The sequence below is a fragment of the Enhydra lutris genome, unplaced genomic scaffold, assembly GCF_002288905.1.
Source record: "Enhydra lutris kenyoni isolate GAN:26980312 unplaced genomic scaffold, ASM228890v2 scaffoldscaffold11, whole genome shotgun sequence".
NCBI classification, from domain to species: domain Eukaryota; kingdom Metazoa; phylum Chordata; class Mammalia; order Carnivora; family Mustelidae; genus Enhydra; species Enhydra lutris.
Window position 1 is genome coordinate 2839817 of NW_019154095.1, and position 11226 is coordinate 2851042.

The window sequence follows — 11226 nt, forward strand, 5'->3', positions numbered from 1 at the left end:
CTCAGAGTGAACAGCCCCAAACACTCGGGGCTTCCGCTCTTCACATCACATCTGCTCATTCCCTGAGCTCACAGGGGCCCTCGGTTTCCAGCAGCTCCAAGGTCCAGAGCCTGCCTTTGGCAGACTGCTCTCAGCCTCTGTCAGTGTGTCGGACCCACACGCCCTGGGCCCCGCCACCTCCCTGCAGCCCCGTGAGCGATCCCACCAAAACTTGAGTCCCTGGAGGGGTTGCAGGCCTGGGGAGCTCCTCACCCTCCTTCTGGCCATGTTGCGGTTTGCACCCTGAGCCTTGCCATCCTCTCTGCTTTCGGGAGCTGTGTGTTTGGAAGTCCAGAGCCAAGAGAGGCTTGAATCCAGGTATGACAACTGCTGTTTTTAGACCATACCAAGTGCAAAACCAGGCTGCCTCCTGGCACGAGGTCAGGAAGAATGCCAGAGCAGGGAGACAGAAACAACGTGCCAATAAGATATCCTGTCGTAAGTGCAGATGAGTGTGTTGCCTCCATTCTGCAAATGCATTCTGGACTTTCTGTCGACCTTGGGTTAGCACTGAGAGTCCTTCCCTGCATTTACCAAGGGTCACACTCAGATGGAGCATGTGCCTGGGCATCTCTGGCCTGTCAGAATCCAAACCGCTCCTCACCTGGACTGGAAGGAGGAGAGTGAGAAACGGGAAGAATACGAAACACTGTGTGCACTGGTCTGACTGTGCGCAGACATACTCACAAGTGTCTGACTGTGTGCGGGCACACTCACAACTATGTGTGCAGGTAAATTCCTCTGGAAATTGGAGTCCCTGACAGATGTGGGGTCTGTGTCCCAAACACCTTCCTGGCTGTCAAGATGGGCCGCTCTGAGAGGTGATGCCTTTTCAGGCCTGACGTGTGATAGCACGATTCGCTGTAAGAGCACGTCGTCGTGTGTCGTATGGGAGATACTTAAAAGAGGTTTGAAGGTTTGACCCAGGTGCTGTCTGACCTCAGTCTGAGACAGAGACAGGCAGACACATAAGTTGTTTTTCAACCGTAAGCCCATCCCGGCTGGTTAGCACAAACCTATAAAGAGAGACTCTTGTTGAAACTACCTAGTAACTGAGAGTTCGGATAGGGGGTGCTGCAAAGAGGGGTGACCCTATCATACGGTCTCACTCCCATGTGGAACGTGAGGACTAGCACGGAGGGCCAGAGTGGAGGGGAGGAAACCTGAAGGGGAGACATCAGAGAGAAGACGAGCCATGGGAGATTCTGGATCCTGAGAAACAAACTGAGGGTTGCAGAAGGGAGGGGGTGAGGGACAGGAGAAATGGGTACTGAGGAAGACACTGTGCTGGTGAGCACTGGGGGCTACACGCAGCTGCACAGTCGGGGAGACCACATCAAAAGCCAGTGATGCCGGCTACACAGGGGCTAAATGAACATAATCAAAAAAAGGAGGGGTAGCCTGGCCTGCTCCCCAAAACAGAAGTAATTATTCTGAGAAACAGTCTCTCCTCCCCCCAAAGAGGGCACACCCAGGGCCTCCGAGAGGAACCTGGGAAGAGGGAGGAAGGCCAGGAAGTTGGCCCAACTCGACACACCTGCCAAAAACACTGATTTTTACCCACTTTTGTTGATTGTGAATGATGCTTGCTGTCTTCTCATTCTGGTATTATTTTTGTAATTTATTTATTTTTTCCAGTGGTTTTCCAACTTCTTACAATTGTAAAGCCAGTGTAGTTACCAGAGAGTGTTGTGCTGGCTTCGGGTGTGCAAGGTAGTGACTGAGCAACCCCGCACGGTCCTCAGCACTCATCGCAGCAAGGGTCTCAGTACCCGGGCTGCCCACACAAGCAGATTTTGTAGATTTAGGTAAAGTTTGCAGAAAGAATAATGTTGCAATAGATCTAACTCATCTAACCAAATTCGCTCTCACGACAGCCTCTGCATGACCAGTTGCCTGGCTTTACCTGTACTGGGGTGATCAGTGACTGTTCCCATTACGTTACTTCGCTTCATTAACTAAAACTCCTTTCAAGCACAGCTGCCTCTCCTCCCTTCCCACCCATGGGTCTTCTACCCAAGACTAGAAAACGACCCAGCTCCCATGTCCTCCAAAAACTGCTCCCTGGCCACCCAGGGGTGTAGGGACACAGCTTTTCTCTGAAAGCACATGTAGGACGACAAGTCCCAAGGGCTTCCTGCTAGTTCCGTGCCTCTCTTTGGGAGACGAGACTCTAACGTACACTTTCCAGAAGCTACTTCACTGCCTCTGGTCCCCACATCTGCACGCACGGGACCCACTGCACATTGTTCGACGTTTTCGTCTGTTCGTCTGCAGTCGACCGGGTTACAGTGGGGTCAGAAAACTCACGTCCACCCACCCACCCACCCACTCTGGCACAGATTCGCTCTGTCACTGGAAACATCTAACACGTTCCCATTCTAGAAGGTGAAGACGATATTAAGTCCCGGACCCGTGAGTCGTACGTGACTGTTATGGAGCGATGCTTTGGGAATCACATTGCTTCTACGCGCTACTGCTAATTGTAGCAATTCCTGAACCATGCCCTGCCCCTGCTCGGACCTCGATCAGGAGAGATCGTCACCAGCTCTTCTGCAAAAGCTGCTGGATTTTGATGCCTCAGGTGACACACAAAACACACATGTGCCAGTTAGCCGGAGAAGCTGGGAGGATGCTCCAGGCCCCCGTACCTGCTGCGCGGAGAGTGGCCCCTGGGGCTCCTCCAGGAGAAGGACAGCAGGAGAAGACTTTCCCACCACACAAAAGGCAGCTGGGAGATTTTTTTTTTTAAGTGCTGCCACAGGCAGTATATTTGTGATTACATTGTTTTAGTGTGACCTACATAGAGCAACACCCAACGAAGACAACGGAGAAAGGACGTTATTGCCTCTACTGATTCTACCATCACCACAGATATTTACTTCCCCTTAATATGGATTGTCAGCTACAAATTGGTATGAATTTTGATGTACTCTATTCATTTATAATTTATAACCTGCCTACTCTCAAAAATAATTTTAGACAGCTTACAACATAAGCCTTACATATACAGAGCTGTTCAAACAGAAATAAAAATTCTAAAAAACATGAATTTATTCAAGAAGTCAGTCGATTCTTTTTCCTAAAGTATATACCAACTTCTCATTCTTCTTTGTTTGTACTCAACCACTAACTTCCAAAATGGGTTCGATATTCTTTCATAGATATTTTTAAAAGTACCATAGAAACAGAAAAAGTTTAAATACTGATTATGTTTTTTAAAATATTCAAATTTTATGGCCGATTTGTCATTTTTTCCATAGAAAGTTTTATTAAAATCTCCTGTTAAAACATTTCAAATCATCTCTACCTTAAAAAAGGTGCCAACCTAGTACAAAAGCTTCCATATACCCACTGTCTCTCCACATAGCATATCATAATTGTATCTATCTCCACCTCCATTCATTACGTGTACATGTAAAATTACTTTATCCTAAACCATTTGTGAGCAAGTCGCAAATGTGATGGCCTATTTCTTATAAAAATTCAGTATGGTTTCCTTACAACAGAACATGGCCAATTCTAAAAAACGAACAAACATGCGAGTTTATGTGGCAGAGATGTGACACACAGATCTCGTTCGATTTCCAAGACTCTTCTTTCTGCTTGCAAAGGGATTCCGTCCGTGATCACTCAACCATCCCATCTTCCGTTCTCTTCGTCTTCTTCCATTGGGAAGACTTTCTTAGTCTTTCCCATGCCTTCTTCGGTTTGATACTTTTGAAAAATACAAGCACATTTTTTGTGTGTGGAATATTTTTCAATTTGAGTTTGTCTGACTGACTGCATTTTGGGCAAGAATGTCAGAAGGCGATGCTGTATTCTTTCTGGGTTGTCTCCTCTGCTCCCTGCTCGCTCTTGGGGTGTGAGGGAGCTGGCTCATTCAGGCTGAAAGGCTGCATGTCATCCCAGCCCTGCATCCACGGCATCATGTCGGCTCTTAAACCGGTCAGGATGGGAGTGTGTGCACTCCCGTGACTGCAAACCAACCCGTGGGGCTCTCCGGTTTGTCTGTCTGGACAGCAGGTGTACCAGCACACCAGTGTGAACCTTGCTGCGTTCTTGGTGACCTTCACATTCACGCTTGGTGAAGGTGGCGTCTGCCAGGCTCTTCCCCCTGAAGTTACCACCTCCCTGCTTTTGATGAGCACAGATCAGGTGGGGACAAGCACGGTGACTGCGTACGTGCTACTTCTCGTTGGAACTTTACAAGTCAGGTTTAGCACCCACTGATGTTCCAGCCTGAATCGTTAACGATCTTAAAGGTTGCCAAATGGTGATGCTCTAATTCTGCCTCCTTCTAGATTTATTAGTTTGCATTCTGTAAGGGAAATCTTTTCATTCATTTCATCGATGCACGTATCCTCTTGTAGCTGGATGGATTCATAGATTTCTATTTTATACAAAGTGGTTCATCGTGTATATTTTTTTCTTCCTACCAGAGCCTTGAGAAATGAGTCCTCATTTATCCAAGAACACTTGGCTCCTCTAGGGAAGACAGTATTACATTGCGATTTGGGTACTAGATTGGGTACTAGAAGGGTTCACTGCTGCTGGGCTGCTGTTTTGTATTTGTCAAAAGACAGAGGTAAGACATATGCATGCGTGCACAGTGACTTTTTAATTTTCATCTATACATATTAAAACCACAAGTTCCCTGTGATACCTCTCATTCAAATCCAGTTAGCTTTCCTTATTTCCATCTTTCTAACTCCTTTCTCCAACACTGAGAACCCTGCACTACTCTCAGTGTGACTTACATCTTCAGCTCCCATGTGTGTCCCCAGCCTTTCAATGTTCCCAGCTGCTGGCTTGTTCTGCTGCTCTTTGCGTAGTCCCAGACTATGCCAAACACACCCAGCAAGTATAGGGACAAAGAAAGTCAGCGAAAATGAAATCTTAAAATTCATGCCATCCCTCACAAAATTAGGTTCTACTATGAAGATGCCATGTTATGTCCTCTGTGTTTGAAACTACTCTTCCTCACAGCCTCGTGAGTCTGTCCAGCTGGGAGTAAAGAGGAGATCCACAGCCAGAAGTAAAATGAAGCTCTGTTTTTAAAATTTGGACAAATGTAGCATAACCCTCCAAAGAAGAGGGAGCAAGGCTTCCAAGAACCTGTGTGGGTTAAGGATGAGGGTCAAGGCCAAGGTTTGGCTGGGGACCCACACAGTGAAGCACACATGTAGAAAGACAGAGAAGGAGAGACACAGAGGGCTAGAAGCCAGAACCCAAGATAATTTACCCCAAAGCTTGCAGGGGTGAAGATAGGAGACCCCTCAGATAGTTGGTCTCAGCCAAAACTTAGAGAAAGAAAGAGACAGACCCCAATGATCCATGAGTAGGAGGATGAGTTAAAAGAGACCAATGATGATGAATGTAGTCACATTCCTTTCCTCAACGGGGGTCATCAGGTTCCCAACCCCAAGAGCAAGAGGCTCTCACCATCAGAAAAGCCATCGCTCTTCCCTTGGGCGAGGGTAAGTAAAATGATATCGAAACCTCGAGTTTCCATGTAGAACTATGTGCGAGGTGCAGGGTGTAAAGCCTCCCTTCCCCTGCTGTCACTGTATTACATACAGTGTCACACAGCAGTCCCTTTGAACCACACGGGGTATATGCTAAGACCCCAGTGAGTGCCTGGAACCACAGATGCACCAGACCTTATATATGTTACGTGTATTTTCCTACATGTGCACACCTGTGATGAAGTGTCATTTATAAATTAGGCACAGTAAGAGATGAACATCTAAATACAACAGAATAATTACAAGTACCATAATAGAAGTTTTGTGAACGTGGTCTCTCTCTTTCTCTCAAAATATGTTACTGTCCTGTCCTCAGCCTTCTCGGGACGATGTGAGATGATGAAATGCCTCTGGGATAGCATGAAGGAAGGTGCGTGACCCCAGCATGTGACAGAATGTCAGGCTGCCACTGACTTCAGACAACATGTCAGAAGGAGGGGCCTCTGCTTCCAGATGGGCCACCGATGGTTGTATGTGGGTAATTCAGACCACGGAAAAGCAAAACTACAGGTAAGAGGGAACTAATATATGTATGTAGAGCATACATTAGCCATTTTCTTGATTATTTTTTCAGTTGGACATATACAAGAACCATGAATCCGTTCTTCAGTTGAACAAACCTTTGGTATTCACAATGGGTACAACTTAAAAAAAGTCAAATTTGTGAACATGCTCTCGCTCATTTTTTTCCCCATGTAATGCATATGTAGCAAAGGCAGAAAACAGCCCAGATGAGGACGATGTGTTGATTAGGCTCATTCACAAAAACAAAAACAAAAAACCAAAACAAACAAACAAACAAAAAAAATGCTATTGTCTGGGAGGATGGAAATGTCCTAGAAAAATGCAAATCTCCCACAAATCAGACATCTTCAGGTCATCTCAAAAAACATGTAAACGTTTGAATATTAAACTAAAAAAATCTAAGTGGTCTGTTTAACTTCAGGAAAAAGCATGTTTGCAATATTGCGATATTATAATAGATTTGCATGTGGTACAATGTTGTACACTTTTTAATGAAATTCTACTTAAGTATAAAGAAATTCAACCCAAGTGCCTGGAAAAACATATTGTCAGCCAGACTCTTCATCCTTGGACTATTCTGAGCAATAGGGATGTCCTTGTTACTCACAGTGGACTCCTCCAACCACACCTGAGTTCATGGTCACCAACATTGTGATTATGTTTAGGATAATTCACGGTGGTGGTTGTGGGAAGGACAATCATGTACTAAGAGGCTTGGGGCTCTGAGCCAGATGGTATCAGCCTGACCTCCCAGCCTTTGGGAGGGGAAGGAGCTGAATATTGAGTTCAATCTGTATCCAGTGATTGAATTAATGATGCCTACATTGTGAAAACCCAGTTAAAACTCTAGACAGCAAAGTTCAGGCAAGCTTCTTGGCTGGTGATGCATGTGTCCCTGGAAAATGACACAACCTGAGGACACAGAAGCCTCACGTTCAACACCCTCCCAGATGATGCTATATGAGTCACCTCATTTGGCTGTTCCCAATCTGATCACTTAATAATACACTGTACTCATAAGCATATTGCTTTCTCATGTTCTGCGAGTTATCTCAGAGAATTATGCAAAATAAGATAAACCCCCAATTTATTAGCCAATTGGTCAAAGCGGGGGTGGCCTGGGGACACCGAGCTTGGGACGGGCATCAGAGGGGAGTTGGAAAACCATGGCTTCAAGCCACAAAGTGTGTGCTAACTCCTGGTGATTATGGTCAGAATTATATTCTACTGATACTTATATCAAATATTTTCTAAAAGATGGGGATGAAGGAGGGCACTTGTGTTGGTGCTGTTTGGAACTGATGAATCACTAAATGGTCCACCTGAAACTAATACTACATGGTATATTAACTAAGTGAAACTTAAACAAAAACTTAGAAAAACTTATATGTAGCTAAGATCTATACATTTAGCTAGAGGCATAGTTTACTATTAAAAGTGAACCCAGTTTTGACTAAGAAATGCATCTTGCCTTCTATAGTTTCAATTTTACTGATGGACAATAAATTTAAAGTTGTACACATGAAATAACAGGAAAAAAAAAAAAAGGTCTTTTCTCCTGGCTATTTCCAAAAACTCAAACAAGGAAGAGAAGATGAATTACTACTGTTACTCTTCCCCGCATATGTAGGCAATGTGTTTCCTTCTTTTATTATTGTTATCGTTTTTCAGTAAGTCATTCCTGCTGGCCTCAGTCAGTCAGTCACGCAACCGTCTGCGGGGGCTGTCCCCGCTCCCCGTCAGTGACGGGGACGTCTGAGTCTCAGAGCGCTCAGTAACACCCCCGTGCCTGAGAAACCCAGTGGAAAAACCAGTTCGACATTTTACCTTCTCTTTGAAAAGTCAGCCTAGTCTGAATATTAACTGAGAAATACAAAATCACACATCTGAAAGCTAAGTTCACATCGAGTGGTTACTCAAGAGAAGGTTTAATACAGGCTGGTGTATATTAATTGATAAATAAAAATAAATCTGAACAGTAAAATTTGAACTTCAGATAAAAAATGGCAAAACACATCCTTTTAAGTAAGTTTTATTTAAGAAAAGAATAAGGAAGAGAAAATATATTCACAGTACTGTACTCTATTTGTTAAAAAAAATCCATGTGTAAGTGATTCTATGGAGTCCAAGCCTGCATTGTTCCGAGCCATCTGTGTAACGGACACAAGCTCTGAACCACACGGTTCCGTTGCCTGGAACATTTCTGCTCCCCTTGATTTATCTGCCTATATTCTGCTGATCCGTTAAGATACTATACTTTTTCTGAGATATGTTATGACATCAGTTAAGATACACATATTTTTTATTTTTCTACCAAATCCTAGAAAAATATTACTTTGGACCTCCTTTAATACCCACGCCTACCTGGAGTGCTGCATATTTGCCAGAAGTTACAGATATTATTATTTATATTATTATTGTTATTAGGAATTATTCAAACATATTTTATTATAACTATTATTGTGTTTTGCTGTCTGGATACAGATTTTAAATCATGCTGTTGTTGATGCTATTTTACCATCAAAGACTTTCTTTTTTATTCCTAAGAACACAGGGCACTTGATGCACAGAGAAGGTACTTCAAGCCATCGCATGCTAAGCTGAACTGTGACAAGAGCTGTGTGGACCGGAGTGCATGAGTCTTCACAGGGAGAAGAAAAGGCAATGAAGCCCGAGGGACTGGGGGAATGCCGGGGATGGTGGAAGATAAAATCCCAAAAGATCCATGATACCAAGACAAACGAACATTAGATGGCATGTAAGAAATTACACATCAGAGTGGTGTTTATTGCACGAACTTTAAGTGGCCTCGTAAAAAATGTGTTTCTATTTGCTGGAATCCAGACACAGGATCTGGGGAGTCATTTAAGAGGAGGTGATTAAGTGAAAGGTGCGGGCGCTGCGCATGGCCAGCCGCCGTCCACCAGTGTTTCTAACCCCCTGAGCAGCGGCAGAATAGAGACGCGTGGAGATGCGCACAGAGAAGCCGGCAACATAGTCCAGCCTGGGCGACACAAGCTGTGATCTGTGGGCTGGGGGACACTCCTAGAAAAGCAATTTTTTCTCCGTACAATTCTGGATGATTCTGAAATGTGTGTGCATCTTTGTTCGTCACTTGTAACGCAAGGTAGCAGTAGTACTGAGTGCAGAGTGCTGGTGTGGGACTCAGCCTGGCCACTCGGGGCTCAGGGGAATCACTGATGCTGACGAGTGTGAAGGGCATGATGGTGATGCTGACGGCGGCTACTGGGTCAGGAGTGTGGGTGCATCTGTGCCAAACAGGGTGGAAGAGGCAGGGGAACCTGCCAGGATGAAAGAAAGGGCAGACCGAGCTCAAGGGCACTGGGTATGGTAAAGGCGGGGAGGGGACTGCCACGGCCAGTGTGGAAGCGATGTGTGCAGAAGTTGCAGGTGGGAGAAAGAGCAAGGAAGGACTGCATGGCCGCTGGCCACGGTTCATGGCAGGTGGCTCATGAGTGAGGCGGCATCTCTAGCAAAGGGTTGAGATTTCCTGCGATGCTGATGGATCAAAACACTTGCAAGTCTCAGGCCTGAGTGTCCCCGCTGCGGACTGCCATTTTCCTGGACTGCCTAATCTCAAAGGACGTGTCTTCTCCAGAGCTGAGAACCGTGACCTACTCTCTGCTCTGCCCCCACATCCTGTTAGTTACTCTCACTGGGTCCCTTGGCCCTGGCCTCAGCCCATCACCTGCAAACGTGCTGTTACCTGCCACTTCTGCCCTGGGAACAGAGCTGGCCCTTGGCTCACCTGTTGTGTGATGGGCTTCTCCAAGATTTCAACACTAGCCACGCTATTACGGGTCTGCAGGAGTTTGCTAGGAAAATGTCCACATCGATCTTTTTGTTGCTGTTGTTCCTGTGCTAGTGTTTGATGATTCACAAACAAAGTCTGGGGAGCTGGTGTCATCTTACCTGAGAAACTTCCCAGCCTGGGCGCTGCCATGTCACCGCCATCGTAGATCTCCAGAGAGTCCCAGTTCTGCTCGGTGGCAAAACTGATGACTTGAATCTAGCAAACAACAGTTTTCGGTTAGTGTGTGTGCTTTGATTAAAGAAATGAGCCTGATCATGGGGGGTTTTCCCATGAAACTGAATATATATGCATAAGAGAAGCGTGAAACCTAGGAGAATAAACCATGAAAAGACATTTGAAAATTTCTACAAATGATACTTTTGACTGCTTTTATCCTAAAAATCTATCATTGTTATCCCAAACAGAAAAATGCAATTAGAAACGCATTGCAGAAGCAGTAAGAAAAGGGAGACAGGCTATGGTTTAAATATTTAAAATAACCATTGCAAAATAAAAAAATAAACCAATGCAAAAATAAATAAATAAAATTACCAAAACTAAACTAAAATAAACCAATGCAAAAAAAAATAAAATAAAATAACCAATGTGGAAATAAATAATAAAATAGAATAAAATAACCAATGCAGAAATAAATAATAAAATAAAATAAAATAACCAATGCAGAAATAAATAATAAAATAGAATAAAATAAAATAACCCAGGCAAACACAGAAAGCAAGCACAGCGCTGGCGAAACCATGTGCGCTCAGGCATTATGGGCATGAGGGGCTTACCTGAATCCCTGATCCCTCTGTAACTATGATTTTCCAGATACAGTTTAAGTTGTTACCATAGGGTTCCGGGTAGCCGGGGGATAAAATTGTACCTCTGCGCTGAGTGAAATTGCCACTGCAGGGGACTAAAAGACAAAACCATATCTCATAAAAATAAGGACCGCGAAGGACAGCATGAATTTGATGCCTCACCGTTCTTTGCCATGTGATCAGATAGTCAGAGGCCTGCAACGGCACTTGTAGCCAGGGTCAGATTGAGTCTGTTCTCTTAGAAACTCACAGCATCATTGATTATTACCTACCAATATTACCAGGTTATAGATCTGGTGTCTAAAAGTTAATTTCTTCAAGCTCTCTAAGAGGGGTAGTACCCAGAGGCCTGCAACGGCACTTGTAGCCAGGGTCAGATTGAGTCTGTTCTCTTAGAAACTCACAGCATCATTGATTATTACCTACCAATATTACCAGGTTATAGATCTGGTGTCTAAAAGTTAATTTCTTCAAGCTCTCTAAGAGGGGTAGTACC

General features: G+C 44.6%; 1 protein-coding gene across 1 annotated transcript in view; it reads right to left on the reverse strand.

Annotated features, from left to right (window-relative positions):
• Window positions 1–11226, reverse strand: part of LOC111144434 (CUB and Sushi multiple domains 1) — a 1720260-nt gene that overhangs the window by 211361 nt on the left and 1497673 nt on the right. Inside the window, exons 34-35 of the mRNA XM_022498737.1 lie at window positions 10701–10825; window positions 10026–10122 (exon numbers count right to left, since the gene is read on the reverse strand). Coding sequence (XP_022354445.1) covers window positions 10026–10122; window positions 10701–10825 — 222 coding nt within the window. The remainder of the gene's footprint in view (window positions 1–10025; window positions 10123–10700; window positions 10826–11226) is intronic.